The sequence below is a fragment of the Dromaius novaehollandiae genome, chromosome 20 (genome assembly GCF_036370855.1).
Source record: "Dromaius novaehollandiae isolate bDroNov1 chromosome 20, bDroNov1.hap1, whole genome shotgun sequence".
NCBI lineage: Eukaryota > Metazoa > Chordata > Aves > Casuariiformes > Dromaiidae > Dromaius > Dromaius novaehollandiae.
The window spans coordinates 8,362,651-8,379,809 of record NC_088117.1 but is presented as its reverse complement, the minus strand read 5'-3'; the positions used below and the strand labels follow the sequence as shown (position 1 = coordinate 8,379,809).

At 44.7% G+C, this 17,159-nt stretch overlaps 2 protein-coding genes across 8 annotated transcripts in view; one reads left to right on the top strand and one right to left on the bottom strand.

Moving 5' to 3' along the window:
- Positions 1–9,869, bottom strand: part of USP20 (ubiquitin specific peptidase 20) — a 23,707-nt gene extending 13,838 nt beyond the window's left edge. The window contains exons 1-11 of one of the 7 annotated variants that reach the window (XM_064523758.1): positions 9,705–9,867; positions 8,336–8,377; positions 6,332–6,435; positions 5,806–5,919; positions 5,358–5,411; positions 3,226–3,288; positions 2,949–3,080; positions 2,243–2,339; positions 1,974–2,043; positions 1,244–1,357; positions 30–108 (exon numbers count right to left, since the gene is read on the bottom strand). In XM_064523758.1, the coding sequence (XP_064379828.1) occupies positions 30–108; positions 1,244–1,357; positions 1,974–2,043; positions 2,243–2,339; positions 2,949–3,080; positions 3,226–3,288; positions 5,358–5,411; positions 5,806–5,886 (690 nt within the window). In that variant the 5' untranslated portion in view covers positions 5,887–5,919; positions 6,332–6,435; positions 8,336–8,377; positions 9,705–9,867. The other 6 variants (XM_064523757.1, XM_064523756.1, XM_064523755.1 and 3 more) reach the window with 6 other exon arrangements.
- C20H9orf78 (chromosome 20 C9orf78 homolog) lies at positions 9,864–17,159 on the top strand. The gene is made up of 9 exons (XM_064523761.1): positions 9,864–10,019; positions 12,009–12,068; positions 12,799–12,850; positions 13,051–13,121; positions 13,384–13,461; positions 13,931–14,128; positions 14,665–14,801; positions 15,574–15,672; positions 16,168–17,159. Exons 1-9 carry the CDS (start codon positions 9,934–9,936, stop codon positions 16,257–16,259), a joined length of 873 nt encoding a protein of 290 aa, XP_064379831.1. The 5' UTR covers positions 9,864–9,933; the 3' UTR covers positions 16,260–17,159.

Genomic DNA, 17,159 nt, shown 5'->3' with positions numbered 1-17,159 from the left:
ATAATGGAGTGGTTTTGTTGAGGCCCCACCTGCTGTGCATAGCCTCGGAACATGGGGTTGACAAGCTTAATTCCATGAGATAGACTGCTTGGAACAACATAACTCGGGCTGTTTAGATACAAAAAAAACAAAAACAAAAGTTAGTTTGTTTATCAGGCCTGAAGCCAGTTTGTGTAATATGCAACAGAACAGGGAGTGGTAACTACTTAAAGAGGGCAGAAGATAATTATGCACCTGCAAAGCCTAGGCATATATTTCTTTATTAGCTGGATGATACACGAATTAAGAGGTAGAAAACATCTCTCAGGCGTTTCAGTCTATCCTCCCAGAGAGAATCTTCCCTAGAGCACATTTCACTTAAAGCTCTGTCTGTACTTTGAATTGTCTCAGGTAATGGATTCTTTCCAGGGCAGGGTTTTGCAATCAGTTACTTGGTTGGATTTCACAGCAGCGTATGTGTCTCAAAATCTGGGTGGGCTGGCCAGGGACCAGTAAATGAGGTAAATGAAAAACAATATTAAAATGACATACTGCTTCAAAGTCTACAACCTGCTCCATAAAGACACAGTCTACTTTTGCTCTTTATCTTACTTGCCCCATATGAACGACTAACACAGAACATGCAATGCCATGTAGATAACCTGGTTTAATTTTTTTCAACTGATTACAGTTGCCTAGGCCAGCCAGATTTTCAGATTTCAACAGAGCCGCATTATCTTACGCCACCCTTTGAACTGGTCTAGAATTTGAACCAGTAGCAAACATCTCCCCAAAGGTCACATGCATTTTCCACTCTTATTTGTAATACGTCAGTGTCAGACGTGTACTTCTTTTTCCATCCAAATCCTGAATCCCTCTGCTAATCAAAAGCAGTGTCATTAAGTCCTGGTCAGTGCATGGAACATACCCAGAAATAGCCAAGAGTGTTCCCTTACCCCACCATTTTTTTCTTCCCTGTCAATAGAGAAGCCATATAAAACAAATCTCTTCCCTTCTAAAGCATTAACATTAAAAATGCATTCTTTCGATCATGGACATCAATACACCCACTCTATCACCAATAACAGGATATGGGATCTTCTAGAGATGGAAGAATCCTTGCATACCATCTATGTAGGGTTTGGAGTGACTGCCTTAGAAGATGCACTTATCACTGAAGCTCAAATTCCCTCTTTGCTGATGCCATATTCAGAACCAACAGAAGTATGGAACTTGCCCAGATTAGACAGGGATAACCACTCACCGTTTCTTATGCCAGACCTCAGACACCAACTTCTGATAACTTTTGCACAGTGCTGGTTTCTTATCAGTACGGACTAGTCCACCACACTCCAGAAAAAACTGTGTGAGAGGTGGGCTACAGGAAAAAAAAAAAAAAAAAAAAAGAGAGAGAGAAAAGAAGAAAATTCAGTGGCTAGAAATTTCTCCTCTGCTTCAATTTAAGGATTTATCAGAACTTAAATGCATGACTTTCTGAAAGCACGCTTAAAATATTTTTTAAAAAATTGGGGAAGTGATTCTAAATGCATATTTGATTCCTAACTTGTTCAAATCGAAAGGGCTGATCTGAATCTGTTCCCAGTGTACAGAAGAGATCCTAGAATTAGTTTCTCAACAGGATGTCTACAGAATATTTTAGGATATGGGCTGTTAGAATTATATCACTGGGGAAAATAAGAGATGTGGCATGCGTTCCCATGTGATAAATACATTTCTCTCACAATGGAACTATGAAGTTTTACTTCCAGTGCTTATCTAAACATGAGTCTCGTATGTAGCTGTTTGCTCAGTTTCCCACTCTAAAACTTTTATTGCCCTAAACAAACACCATACTTTTCATATTCCTTTTCTGCACCTAGCCTGGCTGATTTCTCTTTGCATGACCCATGAAGAAGATCTCAGATCAGAAGTGCCACTTCTGATGTTTAGTGAAGTCTAGTATAAAGACTCTACTGAAAGGCCCTAATGCCTACCAGTTAGAGAGAGCCTGAAGTGCTGCATTCATGTAGCAGGAGTTCCCAAGATTTTTCATTCCAGTAAGGCCTAAAGCACAAACAAGAGAGGCATGAAAGACTTTCCAGAACTGCTGCATTCTACAATCCTCCCCAAAGGAGAGGGAATTTGGCCCTTTCTAGGCAGGCTCTGCACTCTGTTCTTATTGAAACTAGGAACCTCTCAATGCAGGCCCTACAGATTGCAGAGCTACTCTCCCCAGCCTGTCATCAGCTGGGTGCAGAGTTACCTCTTGGTTTCAAATCATCATCCTCTGATTCAGATTCAGCTTCATCAGCCACTGCAATTGGAACAGCTTTCAAAGGGTGAGCAGGCAATGGAGAATCCTAGATTAAAGACACAGAAATAGAGCATCAGTGAGAGTCCTGCTCTAAAAGATGAGTTGTGAGAGATATTATCTGCATACACACATCTAGCCAGCCTTTAAAGAAAGCACACTGGGAAGAGAAGGACCAACTGCACCGTCTGCCCTTCTCACTAGTACAAGAAAGGAGTGGAAATAGTACCATTACTACAAGAGGCATCAGAAATATGCAGCAATGTCACTAGTACATGTGTTTCTAATCTGACAGCTAAAAAAATGTGATGGACCATGCAGTGAAAATAAAGAGGTGACAGCTGTTGTGGTTCCTCCCAGAAACAGACTGCCCCCTAGAAAGGGCTAGAAAAGATTAAAAAAAAAAAAAAAAAAAAAAAAAAGAACATGGATATTCAAGTAATTTGGAAGTCTTTTTGCTGTGAGATCCTATATAAGGCAAGCCTATTGATCCTCTGACTACAAGTAGACACTTTCAGTGAAAGAGCTCCTATCATAATGAAAGCCTGGACAATAGTGGAAACTTCTTGGCTAATTTTGCAACAAGTAAACAAAAACCTTGCCAAGCATTCAGGACCACTGAGCCACACTCCCCTGCCACGTCATCACGCATACCTACCGGTTCAGTGAATTTTACTGGCGGTGACTGCGTGTGCGTTGCCAGCCGCTGGTCCAAGAAAACCTCCTTTTCACAAGCGTAACACCAGACCCGGAAAGTGGTCAGATTCACAGTCAGGTTGTGCTTTTTGGCCTAAAAATTCAAAGGTGAAACATGATCTGTTGACAGCTAAACTCAAAGGGAAGCACCAAACTATCAGAATAGGACAGATTAGGATTAGGTAACAGGAAAAATCCAGCTCTGTCTGTCTCAAGATGGACAACAGAGAAATGCTCACCTGTGCATGAAGTGTGCTGTGGTCAGCAAAGGATTCCCCACAACCAACATAAGGACAACCAACCTAGTGAGAGAAAAGAACATAGGTACAACAGGCACACCAGCCTCCAAACATCCAGACATTCCCGTGTAAAATCGCATTGCTCCTTGGCACGCGATGAAATCCAGATCCTTTGATGAAAGGAGACTGGCAACTCTACAGTCATCTTGTTACCTTCTTCTTCCCTAGAAGACCTGAATTAAGCACCTTGGGTTTTTTTTCCTTCTTTTTTAAGAAGTATGCTTTGAAAAGGACTACAAGTGATATTTCCATGAATAATGAGTCTTTACAGTGTCATTAGCTAAAGTCTCTCTTGGTCTTCACATACTGAGGAATGCTCCCTGAAAGGCAGGCAGCACAAAACCTGTCAGACTCTTTGACAGCTCCAGGAAAATGTTTTGCAAAATGAGGTCCTTGGGATGGGGGGGGTGAGTCTAGTACAGGTAATATAGGTCCACTGCAGAATCTTCTACGTTAGATGTCACATGAACATCTTCAAGAAAGGAAAGGGCACTGCAACACAGAGACCTCCCCTGCTGCACTGTACTCTCTCTACTCCTGCTAAGAAAGGAAGGGAGTGGCAAGACCTGAGCAGAAAGGGATGGTGGAGGAAGGTGAACAGCAACAGAGCTACTGCCCATTCCATTCCCTTTGGAGAACAGATCACGAGTTCTGAAAAGTAGGAAGGATTGTCTACACCTATGTGGGAAGTGAAAAGGAGTCCAAAAAATTTAGCAACACACCATATTCCTGTGGTATAAAAAGTTTAGGAACCGCTGCTCTAGACCACACAGAACCTCATACAAGACTGATCTTTGCAAAACAGGGGAATCGCCATAATAATGAGTTGGGATGAACAGCAACAGCTGTTTGGGAAAGAGATAAAGACACTGGACAATCCACAGCTGCTGCTTACAGTGTTTATGGATAATAAAAAAAAAATCAAAGATATTTTCCTTCTTCTGCCTCACAGCAGCAGTTCCAGGAGTACTAGTGGACTGTATCAGTGACTGGGCAGAAAACTCACCTAAAATATATCTAACAAAAGCAACAAAATGACACTGACAAGAACTGCAACTTCTTTGGCTAAGGGAATCTGGTCTTTATATCACAAGCAAATATGGTAATTTTCAACAATAACAAGAGAGATTATAAATGTTATGATCATTAGTATCACACACGTGCTATCCTGAACTGCAACGTTACCCAACAAGCTGTACTGTCTATAACTTAGGCCCTTCTCAACTGTGCTGTTTATTATCCTTTTCAAGCTAATGATTCCTGTGAAACAACCTCTGGACACTATGCCCAGCATTTTTACTCTCACTTTTTAAGTGAATCACTTGGTAATGTTATTAAAAACCTCTCTATCATCCGTTTCAGAAGGCTGACAAATCCCCTGCTTCAGAGCGGTTGCAGTGTGCAGGAACATGGACATAGGAGATTTTCAATCCTTTACCAATTCTGCTTGCATGGGGTTCACAAGCAACCACGAAACATTTCTCTGCAGCCTCTGCTGACAGTCAGAGTGACAGGGATCAAGATAAAAACTGGCATATGTGAGTGAAGCTCTGCTATGGCCAAAAAAGGCACAGTTACACCAGACCTGAACCTGGCCTGTTTCAAACAAGATGGCATGCTGACTGTCTTCCAGGACAGCAACTCCGATTTTATTCAAGACAGCCCTTTGTCACTCCTTTCTGCCTCACTGCTCTGAGCAATGTCTTTGAGTTCTCACACCTGCAGCCTCCTGTCATAGCTGCCAGCAGAGGCAGGACCCAGCCAACCGTCAGTGCTGGGCGTTCTGTTCATTCCTACTCGGGCTACCAGAGGGAAATCACCTACGAGGAGAGAACTGTTACATCTTGGCATATTCTGACAGCATTAGTATTTAATCTAGGGAATGTTTTTCTCAGAATCCCATCAAAAACTGGTAGATATCTCTACTGTGAACCCCCCTTGGCTTCCAGATTTCTTTTTTTTTTTTTTTTTTTTTTTTTTTTAAAAAAAGTCCAACGCATTTCTATGATGTTGAGAAATTTTAAAAGAGAAGTCCCACCATATCATGCACACAAATAGCAAGTTATTTTTACCTGAAGACAAGCCCAGAGATTTGGTCCCACAGCTCCACAAGACTGGCAAGTTCCCTGCAATCATGATAAAAGAAGGTTTGTTTGTTTTTTGTTTGTTTGTTTTTAAGTAATCTAGTCCTTCAAGAGTGAGAAACTTCTCTACAAGACAGTTCTCCCCAACCTCCACCTCCGTGTTTTGTTTCTTAAAACCACACCTCCAATTAAATATACACTTTGCAGTGCGTTAGGTAAGTGACACATTTAAGCAAGATAAAATGACAGTGAGAAATACAGCAGATGGGATTGGCAAAGGCTACTTTATGGGACACATGCAAGGTATATCGCTACTGGAGGAAGACTTTCTATTTCTCACCTATGGAGACTGGCAGCATTCCCTTCCCAAAGCAAACATGCATAGCCATTCACAGAAGCTAAAAAGGAATGAAACAACAACTAGAACATCCTGTACCTTGGATTTGAGCAGCAGATCATCCCTAGTCACCTCTCCTATAGAATCCAGGTGAGGACAGATGTCTCTTGTATCCCCCATTCTCACCAAGGCACGCTTGGCAGCAGAAAGATTCTAGGACAAGGAAGGATAGTTCAGTTCAGTTACATGTCAGATTTGCTCCCACAGACTGCAAGAAGGTAAGACTGCTTCAAATATTAGTATATTAGAGATTAAGAAATCCATCTTTAAGATTCAAAGAGGTCAAAACAAATCTAAACTCGGACACAGTGAGGTCAGCTAGCACAGTTCTGACTCACTGTTGAGCGGTAGTATTATGATATCGTAGGTAAGTGAGCAAAGCATCGGCGGGGGGGAAGGAAACACATGAATAGCACTAGTAATTTCTAAAATGTGGGATGGGCGCTCAGAAATGCAGGAAGGTGCTAAATACACAGACATAACTTCAGGAGTACAGCTACCAACTCAGTTTCAGGTATGCTGTCAAGCCAAAGGGTTGGATTTGCTGCAAATGGTAAACTCACACCTCAAAATTAAAACAGCAGTACAGTGACACACTGTGCAGTCTCTTCTTAATCTCAGAATCACAGACTGTCTGGATCAAATAGCATCTTTGAATGAGGAAGAGTCCTAAAGCGATAAATAAAAACTCCCATTAGTTCATACACATTTTGCATAACTTCACTCGTCTTACATACCATGCATGCACCATACTCCATTAAGCTGAAAGTAGGCTGATAAACTAGACTTTCCCCTCTAGAAACTGGGTTTTATATCCTAGCTCAGCAGGTAGGATGTGAAAACAAATGCGGTGATCTGAACTTGCTTCCTGTTGTCAAACATTAACATGCAGCACAGAGATACAAATCTAATGAGCTTGTTTGCATGAAACTTGGATTAAAAAGTCAGAAACACCTGCAGTTCCAGACACAAGTACTTCGGCATATGGTGTCTAGGGACTCTGTATTACCTATACTATGCTGATCTGAAGACAACATTTAGTTCTTTATTATTTTTAGTGATTGATAAAGTAACATACGATTACTGTTTCAAATGAACTTGGACGAGAGAATCAGACTTAAAACATCTATAACACTGATAACTGATCTTCAATCTCTGGGGAATTTGCCAATAAATAGATAGATTTCTAATAATATGAGTCCCATAATTCTCATATCTGCATGCTTACGAGCACAATAAACACTTTCTTGGTGGTCCACGCATATATGAAAAATTGTTAACATGTCTCAGTAATGTGCAATAATAAAAGGAGACAAAAAGAGTTTATGCTTCATAAGCATAGTTAAGGGAAGCTCAGCTGTGGCAGTCAAAAAAAAAAAAAAAAGTGATATTAACAATACAGGCCAGGATCCAAAATATTACTATTGGCTGGAAACCAAGCAGATATAAAAAGCCTAAATCATTAAAGAAAAGAAGTTGAAAATTTCAGTGAACTGTAAGTTAACAACAACTCCAGCAGTGTGGTCACTGCTCTCTTTTATTTTCACATTTTGAAGACATTTGAAAGAATTTCCAGTGTTATGTGCTCTGAATCACTGACAGCAACAAAACAAACAAACAAGTCATTTCAGCAATAGTTATCATAGGAGCTGAAAAGCTTGCCTTGCACCTTGCCTTGGCAGAACACAGATCTCAAGGATAATTTTATAACAGTATTTTTCCAGCCCTCTTTGGAACTGAACAAACTAGAGTAGCGAAGCAAAACTGGAGGGGAGAGGCGTCATTGCAAGAACTAGAAAGGGCAACTGTGGTTGTAACGAGGAACTCGGTAATCTGTGAAGACATGCTTAAACTACTGAACAATTTCATGCAGCTTCACAGAGAAACCAAATCATGTCACGTAACATGTTGATTTAAAAGACAAGTGACAAAACCAGAGTATCTTTGACTAACACATAAAACTGGGACACTTTCAGGCTCTTGAGTCCCTTCATCAAAACTGCCCCCTTTTCCCAAATGCATCAGCTGGTCCAACTGAAGAAAAAAAGTAGTGCCATCTTTGCTATTTTGCCTTCCTTGATTTCTCATCCATTCCCTGGGGTCAGAGAAAGCCTAATGAACAGAATATTTTAAAATTAACTCCAGGCCCCTTAATCTTTACCAGCTTAAGCTAATGGGAACTGGTTTTGGAGCACAGTATGCTCAGTACAGTCTTGTGGATGTGGATGGTTTTACTGAATTCTATAGGACCAGTCATCTACTTAAAATTAAAAACATGCCTTAAAATTTTCCAGCACTGAATGCTGACCTTCCCACTTAGAGCTTCTCTTTTTGAATAAAACAGGAAAAAGGTCATTTTCACCTCTCAGCCCTGACTGAAAGAAGCAGAGAAGGTTCAGAAACAATTATCAAATCCCTACCTCCCGGAGACTCTGCCCGCAGAGCTTTAGCTGGAACGTACAGCTCTTAAGCTCCTGGTTTCTTGAGCAACAATTAATAATGAAAGCAGTGACAGAAAGCTTCACTTTGTTTGGCAGAACGTATTGCGCGCGATGAAAAAAGCAGTTACCTTAAAACAGGCACTCCTTCAGCCTGCCTTTCTGAAGGAGCTCTGGAAAAACAGACCAGGAACATGTCAGAACAATTCCACAGTAACTGCAACCTACTTTCAGTTGCTGAAATTGCTGCCAAAAACCAGTGTCTCTGCCCTATACGGTAACACATTTCTGGTTTTGTTTTTTTTCTTTGCTAAAAGCTGCGTGGTTTTGTTTTTTGCTTCCAGTCAGCTTTCAAGAATTTCTGATGCATGCACATTTACAAGGTACCGTGCATGGGCTAAATATTTGTATGAAAAAAAGAAAATCTTTGTACTGCTCATCCGCAAAACAATTAACGTACCTGCTCGCTCATATTGCATAACCTTCCAAGACAAATAACTATCTGCAGCTGTTACTAGCGACATCGTATATGTGAGATACCGAGGTAAGAAACATTTACTGAACTGGCCTAGGGACAACAAAGCATCGGAAAACAGGCATTTCTGATTTGCTCGACGTTTGCACCGCGTCGCGTTTGGAAACCCAGATGTTTTATTTAGAACGGACAAAGGAAACCACATTTTACTTTTGGAGGTCACAAAAAAAATGATGGTAGTAATAACAACACGGGGGGCAGCGCCCGGCCCTTCTCCGCGGCGCTGCTGCATCATCCCCGCCGCCGCCGCCGCCCCCTCCTCCGCGGGGCCCGGGGACGCGGGGCCGGGCGGGCCCCGCCGCCGCCCCCCGCCGCCCGCAGCCGCGGCCGCCACTCACCTGCGCGATGCGCCGCGCCCGGGGCTCCGCGGCGGCGCTGGGCCGCCCTTCGGGCCCGGCGGCGGCGGCGGCGGCGCCCCGAGCAGCGCGGGGAGGCGGCGGCGGCGGCGGCGCGCAGCGAGCCCGGGGGAGGGGCCGGGGGCCGGGCCGGGCGGCGGCTCCCCGCTCCGCACCGGCACCGCCGCCGCCCCCGGTGACGCTGCGAGGGGCCGCCCGAGGGGCGCCGGGGGTGGTTTGGGGCCTCCCGCCCGCCCATAGCGTTTGCCTCCCTTTAGCCCCAGGGGCGCAGCTGCGTTTCAGCCGGCGCGGTCCGAGGCGCGGGTGGCGTCGCCTTAAGCAGAGCGGCCCCGGGGCCCAGGCGGGGTCTCCCTGAAGGGAACCTGCCCCCCGTTCCCCTTCCTTCTCCCAGGCGGAGAAACACCCGCTTTGGGGACAGGATGGGTTTGGAAACCCCGAGCCGCTCGGGGTCCCGCTCCCGCGGCGGCGGCAGCCAGGCCGAGGGCAAAGCGCGGAGGGGAGCCGGGAGGGCGGCGGGGGGAGCGGCCGCCGCCGCGGAAAGCGCCGCAGCCCGCGCAGCCGAGGCCGGGGGGGGCCGAGCGACGCCTGGCCGCTCGGGCGGGAACTCACCTCTCGGGAAGCCCGTTAGCGGCGCGGGGGAGCTGCTGGGGGCGAATATCACAGTATACATGTGTGTGTGCGTAGACGTGTGTACATGTAGCTACATGGCAGAGGGGGAGGGCGCCGCTGCCCTCAGCGCCTCCGGGCAGGCGGAGGCCGCCGGCTTCGGCGCCGCCCTGTGACGCCATCGCGCGGCGCCCGGCGGGGGGGACGCGGGGATCGGGGGCAGCGCGGCGCCATGCCGGCCACGAAGTCCTTCCGCCGCCGCCGGGGGGGCTCCGAGGAGGAGGACGAGGAGGACGAGCAGGTGGCCGAGGAGGTCAGGTGGGTCGGGAACCCGCTGCGGCCGGGGGGGGGGCCGGGGGGACGCGGCGGGGGCCGGTAACATGGCGGCCGGGGCGCGCGGGCCTGCGGGGCGCCGCGGACGGGGGACGAACCCCTCCATGGCCCGCGCCCGGGCGCTGCCACCCGCGGGGCCCCCCCCGGCGGCGCCTCCAGCCAGCGCGGCTGCCTGGAGGGAGCTTGTGTCACGCCACCGTGTCGCGTCACGCCATCCTGTCACATCGTCACGTCGCATCGTTGCTCTATGCTGTCGCGTCGCATCATCGCGTCGCGATAGCTCGTCGCGTTACACCGTCCTATCACGTCGTCATGGCGCATCGTTGCCATGTGCTGTCGCGTCACATCATCGCATCGTCACCTCACGTAGCTGCGTCACGCTGTCGCGTCGCATCATCATGTTGCGCTATCATGTCATGTTACACTGTCGTATCGCATCGTCATGGCGCATTGTCACCATATGCTGTCGCATCACATCATCATGTCGTCGCCTCGCGTAGCCGTGTCATGCTGTCATGTCACACTGTCGCATCCCATCGTCGCACTGCGCTATCATATCGTGCCATTACATCATGCCATCATGTCATATTGTTGTGTCACGTCATCGCATCGCATCATCGCGCCATGTCACACCGCTGTGTCATGTCCCCTCACGGCACGTCGGAGCGGCACGCAGGCCCGCGGCACCGCCGTCCCCTGCGTCGCTGCCGGAGCCGGGCCCTTTCGCCGGGGCGCTGGCAGGGCCATGACTGAGACGTCGCGGCCACCCTCGCGACGCTCCCCCTGCCCCACGGGCGCGGAGGGGTGTCTGCATACGGAGGAGCCTTAGCCCCGCTCCAGGAGATGTGTCACAACTTTAATTTTTGTTTTCTAGCCTTTGCTTTGCTGCCAGCTGTTCCCTTCTGCCTCCTCCCTTCCTTTGAGAGGTTCCAGCCAAGAAAAAAGTTGCATTTTAGTTTGTCAACCCAATTAGTCCCAGCAACCTGAGAAGCCGTATTTTCAGGGAACGAGAGCCATCGAGAGCAGTATTCAGTCGCTGTTGACTAACACGGACTCTCCCGAGGCCTCTCTCTCTGCTTGGCACCAGCCCTCCTGCTGTCTGCACGCAATTTCTGCCCATTGCTTCTCTTGCGCTTCTGCCGTTCGGGAATTGGCACTCACTGATAGTCCTTTTTATTTTCAGAACTTTGCATTCCAAGCAAGATTTTTCTTGTTATTTTATCTCTGAAAAATATTTTATGATGCATATTTCATGGCAGATATTGAAAGTATGCATAACTAAGGGAGCTCTAAGTATCTGAAAAAAATAAGAATGCATGTAAGTCCATATAGAGAGTCTTGATACTTAATAATACAACTTTTTTCTGAGTCGCTGTTGTACTGATATATTTTGATGACCACTCAGTTTTTCTATAAAGCTTGAAAGCTTGAAAGCTGCTGCTAGTTTTGCTCTAAATCAGCTGCTTCATTAGTTCCTCCTTGCCCTGAGAAATGACTGTATTATTTTATTAGCTAATGTGAATTGTTGAAGGATTAAAAGTGTCCCACACTTATTTAATGAAATTCTTATTTAGTGACCTTCTTTATTTTACTCTGAGGAAAATACTGGCTGGAGATCTTAACAGACTAAATACAAGAACAGAAAACTTTGGCTCTTTCTTCCCATATTGGCTTCAGATTAAAGTCTTTCAGTGTTTGGATGCTTCTTTCTTCAGCTGAGGGAAGATATGCTGAAGGGACATATCCCAGTAGATGCCATGTGGTTTTTCTGATTGCTTAAATAAATGGAATTGCTTAAATAAAATCTGTCAGAAAGTATCTGTCGATCTAATCTGTAACCACAAAAGGGGACATTCATATGCAGACGTTTAGGGCAAAGTCTGTCTAGAAGTTCCTGTGTTAGTGCTGAAAATGTTGGTTCTTAATTAAACCCTAAGCATAAAGTCCTAAGCTGAATGTTTTTTTCTTCTTCAGGTTAAAACTTGAGGAAGCCAAAGAAGTTCAGAGCCTCAGAAAACGACCCAATGGGGTGAGGTAAGGGATATAGTACCAAGGAGGTGAACTTGTGTTTTGTCTGATAATGTAGTGTAACAGTAAACTTCTCTGTTATCATTTGCCTTCTTTCAGTAGAAATAGCTACATGTCCAGTAGTACCAAAAGTGTGTTCTAGGTAGAGGAGTTTCTATGTTAAAGCCTGAGGATGAAAAAGAAGGTATATTAGATACAGTCACAATGACAGTGTGCCAGTCTGGTCTATATCCCAACCATGAAGAAAAAGATTAAGGTTAGGATTTAACATGAATTGCCTTCTTATCAAATTACCACATTGCCTTGCTTGCACCCTCTAAGTTGTATCATGTCATCAGAGATTTGCTGTATTGGTCACTTCATTGTACTGTGCGTATAACAGAATGGTGAGTTTAAACTGAACTCTTCCACATCTCCTCCATCCTAAATTCCCTCTCCCCTCTCTCATCTAGTGGCATTGACTAGTGAGTTGAAATGTACACCAGCAATGAGCTCTATTCCTTATTCTGGTGACTCCCTGTAAGTCACTTAAAAATGTCCGCCTTAACTTCTTATCTCTCAGAAACAGTAATAGTTCCTCTATCCATAAAGAGGGATTAGGAAAACTGACAATTTGGTATTACTGAAGTGTTTGAGACTGTCTGATAGATTTAGAGAAGAGTCAAGAAACACAGTAGTGTTGGTTATATGTTTCCTTTTACTGAATTTTATTTACCTTCTGTATCTGGTTGACTAGTGCTGCAGCTCTGCTTGTGGGGGAGAAGTTACAAGAAGAAGCAACACTTGTGGTAAGTACTAGATTATTTTCATTACCTCAGTTTCACATAGTGATGTGAAAACATCAGTATGGTCCAGTGGATCACTGTGAGAGTCCAGTTGGGGATAGAAGTGATGTCACAACTTAAAACCTATAAGTTTTCTGTGTTTTTATCCAGACTAGCATAAAACTAGAGGAAAGCTTCAAGATTTCTCATTTCATGTTTTACAGGATGACCCATTTAAGATAAAATCTGGTGGGATGGTGGACATGAAGAAGCTGAAAGAACGGGGCAAGGACAAGTGGGTGTATATGAGCTCTGAAAATGTTTTTTGGACTAGTCACTAATCACAGCTACTAGTGAATTAACCAAATGATGTGTTGTTTCGAAGAATAATACAGCTTTACCAATTGCATTGTTATAATAATTATGTATTATATTGTGCAATTATGTTAATTATATATCGTTATTATATTATATTAATATAATGCAGCTTGGCTAGTTAACCTTATTGTAACATGTCAAATTAGTTTAAAAAACACCTGTAACTTTTCTCCATTTAGGATTAATGAAGAGGAAGACCTAAACTTGGGAACTTCCTTCTCAGCTGAAACCAACAGGCGGGATGAAGATGCTGACATGTAAGTTGTGCTGCATTGTGTCTGTGGTGTTGAATTCGAGGCTGAGTGTCCTCTCACAGGTTTGAGGATTTGGGGGTTTTTTTCTGTCCTGGATACTCAGAGTTCCCAAAACATCTTCCTCATTCCTCCAGAAACGTTTGCTGTTTCACCTTCTGGCTGCCAGACTGGAGAAGGCTGTTTCACGAACAAAGTTGGGAGGTGCCAACCAGCTAGCTAGTGTGGCCGCATTATATACCAGTGGCAGCCTTCCCTGCTGGTTGTGAAAGACCTTGGAGGATCCGATCATTTCTTGGACAGAATAGCAAATGTTTTACTTCTTGCAGTTTATATTAGCCAAGTCGTTTTGGAGAGATTATTCATTCCTCTCTCCTAGCTGCTGGGGTAGTGATGCAGCTGTGGTCAGCAGTGCTGGAACAAAATACAGAAAATGTAACTAAATACCACATGTCCCTTGTGTGCTGGTGTTCAGGATGAAGTACATTGAGACTGAGCTGAAGAAGAGGAAGGGGATTGTGGAGAATGAGGAACAGAAGGTGAAGCTTAAGAATGCCGAGGACTCTCTGTACGAGCTGCCAGAGAACATCCGCGTCTCCTCTGCCAAGAAGACTGAAGAGATGCTGTCCAACCAGATGCTGAGCGGCATTCCTGAAGTGGACCTGGGAATTGAGTATGTAGTTCACAGATCCATTAGTTATGGCCTGGATTGCCAGGAAGAGTCCTGTGACTAGAAATTGTTGATTGGCAGGGCAGTGGCACATCTGGATTCTACACCCTCAGCTCGGCCCAGTGATAGGACTGAGCCTTGTTCTCGATTAGCACAATATCTAGAACAGGGTGTTCCATGCAGTGACTAGGACTGCTCCAGTGCAGGACCGCAGCTGACTTACGGGAAGAAGCTCTTGATTTTTGTGATTGCAGTCTAGCAGCTTCTTGGAGGATCAGTTTATACCCTGCACTGAAAGAGGATATGATAAAGATTTGAGTTTCCCTTTTCCCGTTGAAACAAAGCACCTGTTTTTGTAGCACTGCCTCCTCTCTTAAAAAAAAAAAAAAAAAAAAAAAAAAAAAAAAAAAAAAAAACGCATCAAGTGCAATAGCAATGCTATTACTGTACCCAAATCTGTCCACTTAGAACAACTTCAATGCCTGCCTGCCACCCTTTGTAACTATGAATGAGTATTTTTTTCTTTGTTTTTCTTTTAGTGCAAAAATAAAAAACATCATCTCAACTGAAGAGGCCAAGGCCAAGCTGCTGGCAGAGCAACAGAACAAAAAGAAAGACAGTGAAACTTCCTTTGTTCCCACAAACATGGCTGTCAACTATGTCCAGCACAACAGATGTAAGTCTCACATAGCTCTCTTGACCCAGGTGTGACCTGCTCTTCTGCTGAAGAGAAGCAGTCAGTTGGGATGCAGTCGGATGCAGAAGAAATTAATTCATGTATCAGCACAAACAGCTGTCCGATTCCTTTTTCTGGGATGCTCATATAGACCCCATCTGGCTTGGCCTTTTTTTCCCATCCGTCAGCAAGAAAGAGAAGGATATATTACTTATGGCTTAACCTTCTGCTCTTGAACTCCCTTGACGATCTCTTGACTATGCCTCATAAATTTTAAGACTTTTTCTTTAAGTTATATCTTGAACATGTGCTGGAAATGCCTGCCTAGTCTGTGCTTATAAATGATGGTTTACAATGGAGAGAAGTCATTTTGTAGGTTGCCAAAGCAGACAGGTGGTCAAGCAAACATAGATCTTACTAGACAGGAGATGGGAATTAATTTCCTGGAGAGCCTCTCATGCCGCAGCCATCTGGAGAAAAGGCAGCCTTCTGCTGCGTCTAACCACACCTGCAGGGGTGATTTGGAGTCAGATTTGTGTGTTCCAAAGGAAATGAAGAGTCTTGCAACCACTTTTGATGAACTAGTGCTACTGAAGTTTGGTGGATCCCATCTTGCATGTATCGATTATTCACAGAAACTAATTACAAGAATGCTTGTTCTGAGGTTGTGTTGTTTCTGCTTAGTTGTAACAAATGCCATAGACGTATGTGCATTTGAATTACACTACTGAAAAACTGTAATATTCCATATCCGATGTCTTCCTTTTCTCAGTTTATCATGAGGAGCTAAATGCACCAGTGAGAAGGAATAAAGAAGAACCAAAGCCCCGTCCACTGAGAGTGGGGGATACAGAGAGGCCAGAGCCTGAGCGTAAGTTCCTAATCTGATATGTTTTTAAGTAGAGATACTGGAACTCTTCGGAGATCTTGCACAGAGTCGTGATGTAGCTCTTCTTGTCTTCTCTTAAACATGAGTGTGCTGAGATAGTGGGGAAGTGGAGCAGTCTATGTTTGAAGTCCCATGGGAGGGTCTGGCACTCAATATACACCTGCTAGGTCACACCTGAAGCCATCTGGATGGAAGATGTCTTTACAGATATCCAAGGCTGCAGTAGCACAAGGTCGGGATTGAAACATTGACAAATTTGATTGCTGAGGGTGTGATGAGAGAGCTGGAGTAGCTAGGGGTGCTGGGTTAAGGAGCATTAACTGCTAAGTGAATAACCAGATTTCACGTAACAAGCTGCTGTCGATTGTGTGGCTTTAGAGGAGTTCATAGGGGAGGTGGTAGCGCTAAGGAAACATCTCTTTTCTGTTACATATGTGAAAGGACAGGAAATAATATTTTCTTGTATTTCTTTTGAAGGGTCTCCTCCAAATCGCAAACGTCCACCCAATGAAAAAGCAACAGATGATTATCACTATGAGAAATTCAAGAAGATGAATAGGCGATACTGATGAGGAGCACGGTCTGAAGTCTTTGCAGGAGCTCTTATTTTCCATCAGCACAGGATCTTGTGTCAGTGACTCACGGAGGGGGTTGGAATCACTACCTTCACATGCTGGTGTTAACTACAAGGCTTTTCTTGTTGTGATCCTGTAGTGAATCAGTTTGCAGGTGATTGTGAGCTCTTCAGTCAGTAAAATCTTTTGTATAACTTATTTTCAGTTATAAAACTTCTTTTGTAAGAATGTGAGCTTTCTGCTGGGCATTTTTTAGTGGGAAATCAAGCTCGTTTACAGATTCTTACATGTTCTTAAAAATACAAAGAGAGCTTTTTAAAAGCAGCAATGCTGTTTGGCTTGTAAATATAAAGGGAAAGATTAAAGCCAGTTTGCTAGGATTAACCTTCTCAGAGACTTCCTGTTTGTTCCCAAGGGCTTTTGCTGTGCAGAGCGTGTAAGATAGTGCAGCAACGTGTTCAGTGCTGCTGCTCTTTGGCCCAGCTTCTGAGCGCAGACGGATGCTGGGAGAAATCTCAGCATTAGTTGTGCCTGGCCACAGCGTAGCTTGGGTCGTCTCATCTGTGTCAGGACTGACAGCAGATACTGAGCAATGGAGATTTTGTGTTTTTTATGGTGCACAGTGTTGTTCTGTGTCTTTTCCTCTCTGTAGATTTATTTCTATAGCAGTTCATTGCATTTTATTTTAGTAAAGAATAAGAAAGCTGGATCAGGTTGTAAATGTGTGAATGTGAGGAAAATCTCATTTTCAGCTGTCTTCGGATGAGGCCAGTGTGGCAGTAGGTAAAGAGGCCCGAGGCCCGTGCGAGCCGCGTGTTCCCAGAAAATGGGATGTGGGGTAACCTGAGGGCAAGATTTTGAACTTACAAATAATAAAAGTGTTTTTGAATTATC

Bases quoted from the DNA above. Each gene is read 5' to 3' on its own strand.
- C20H9orf78 (XM_064523761.1), top strand. From the start codon at position 9,934: ATGCCGGCCACGAAGTCCTTCCGCCGCCGCCGGGGGGGCTCCGAGGAG. The intron at 10,020-12,008 runs GTGGGTCGGGAA...TTTCTTCTTCAG, and splicing joins CAGGTGGCCGAGGAGGTCAG to GTTAAAACTTGAGGAAGCCA. The intron at 12,851-13,050 runs GTAAGTACTAGA...CATGTTTTACAG, and splicing joins AAGAAGAAGCAACACTTGTG to GATGACCCATTTAAGATAAA.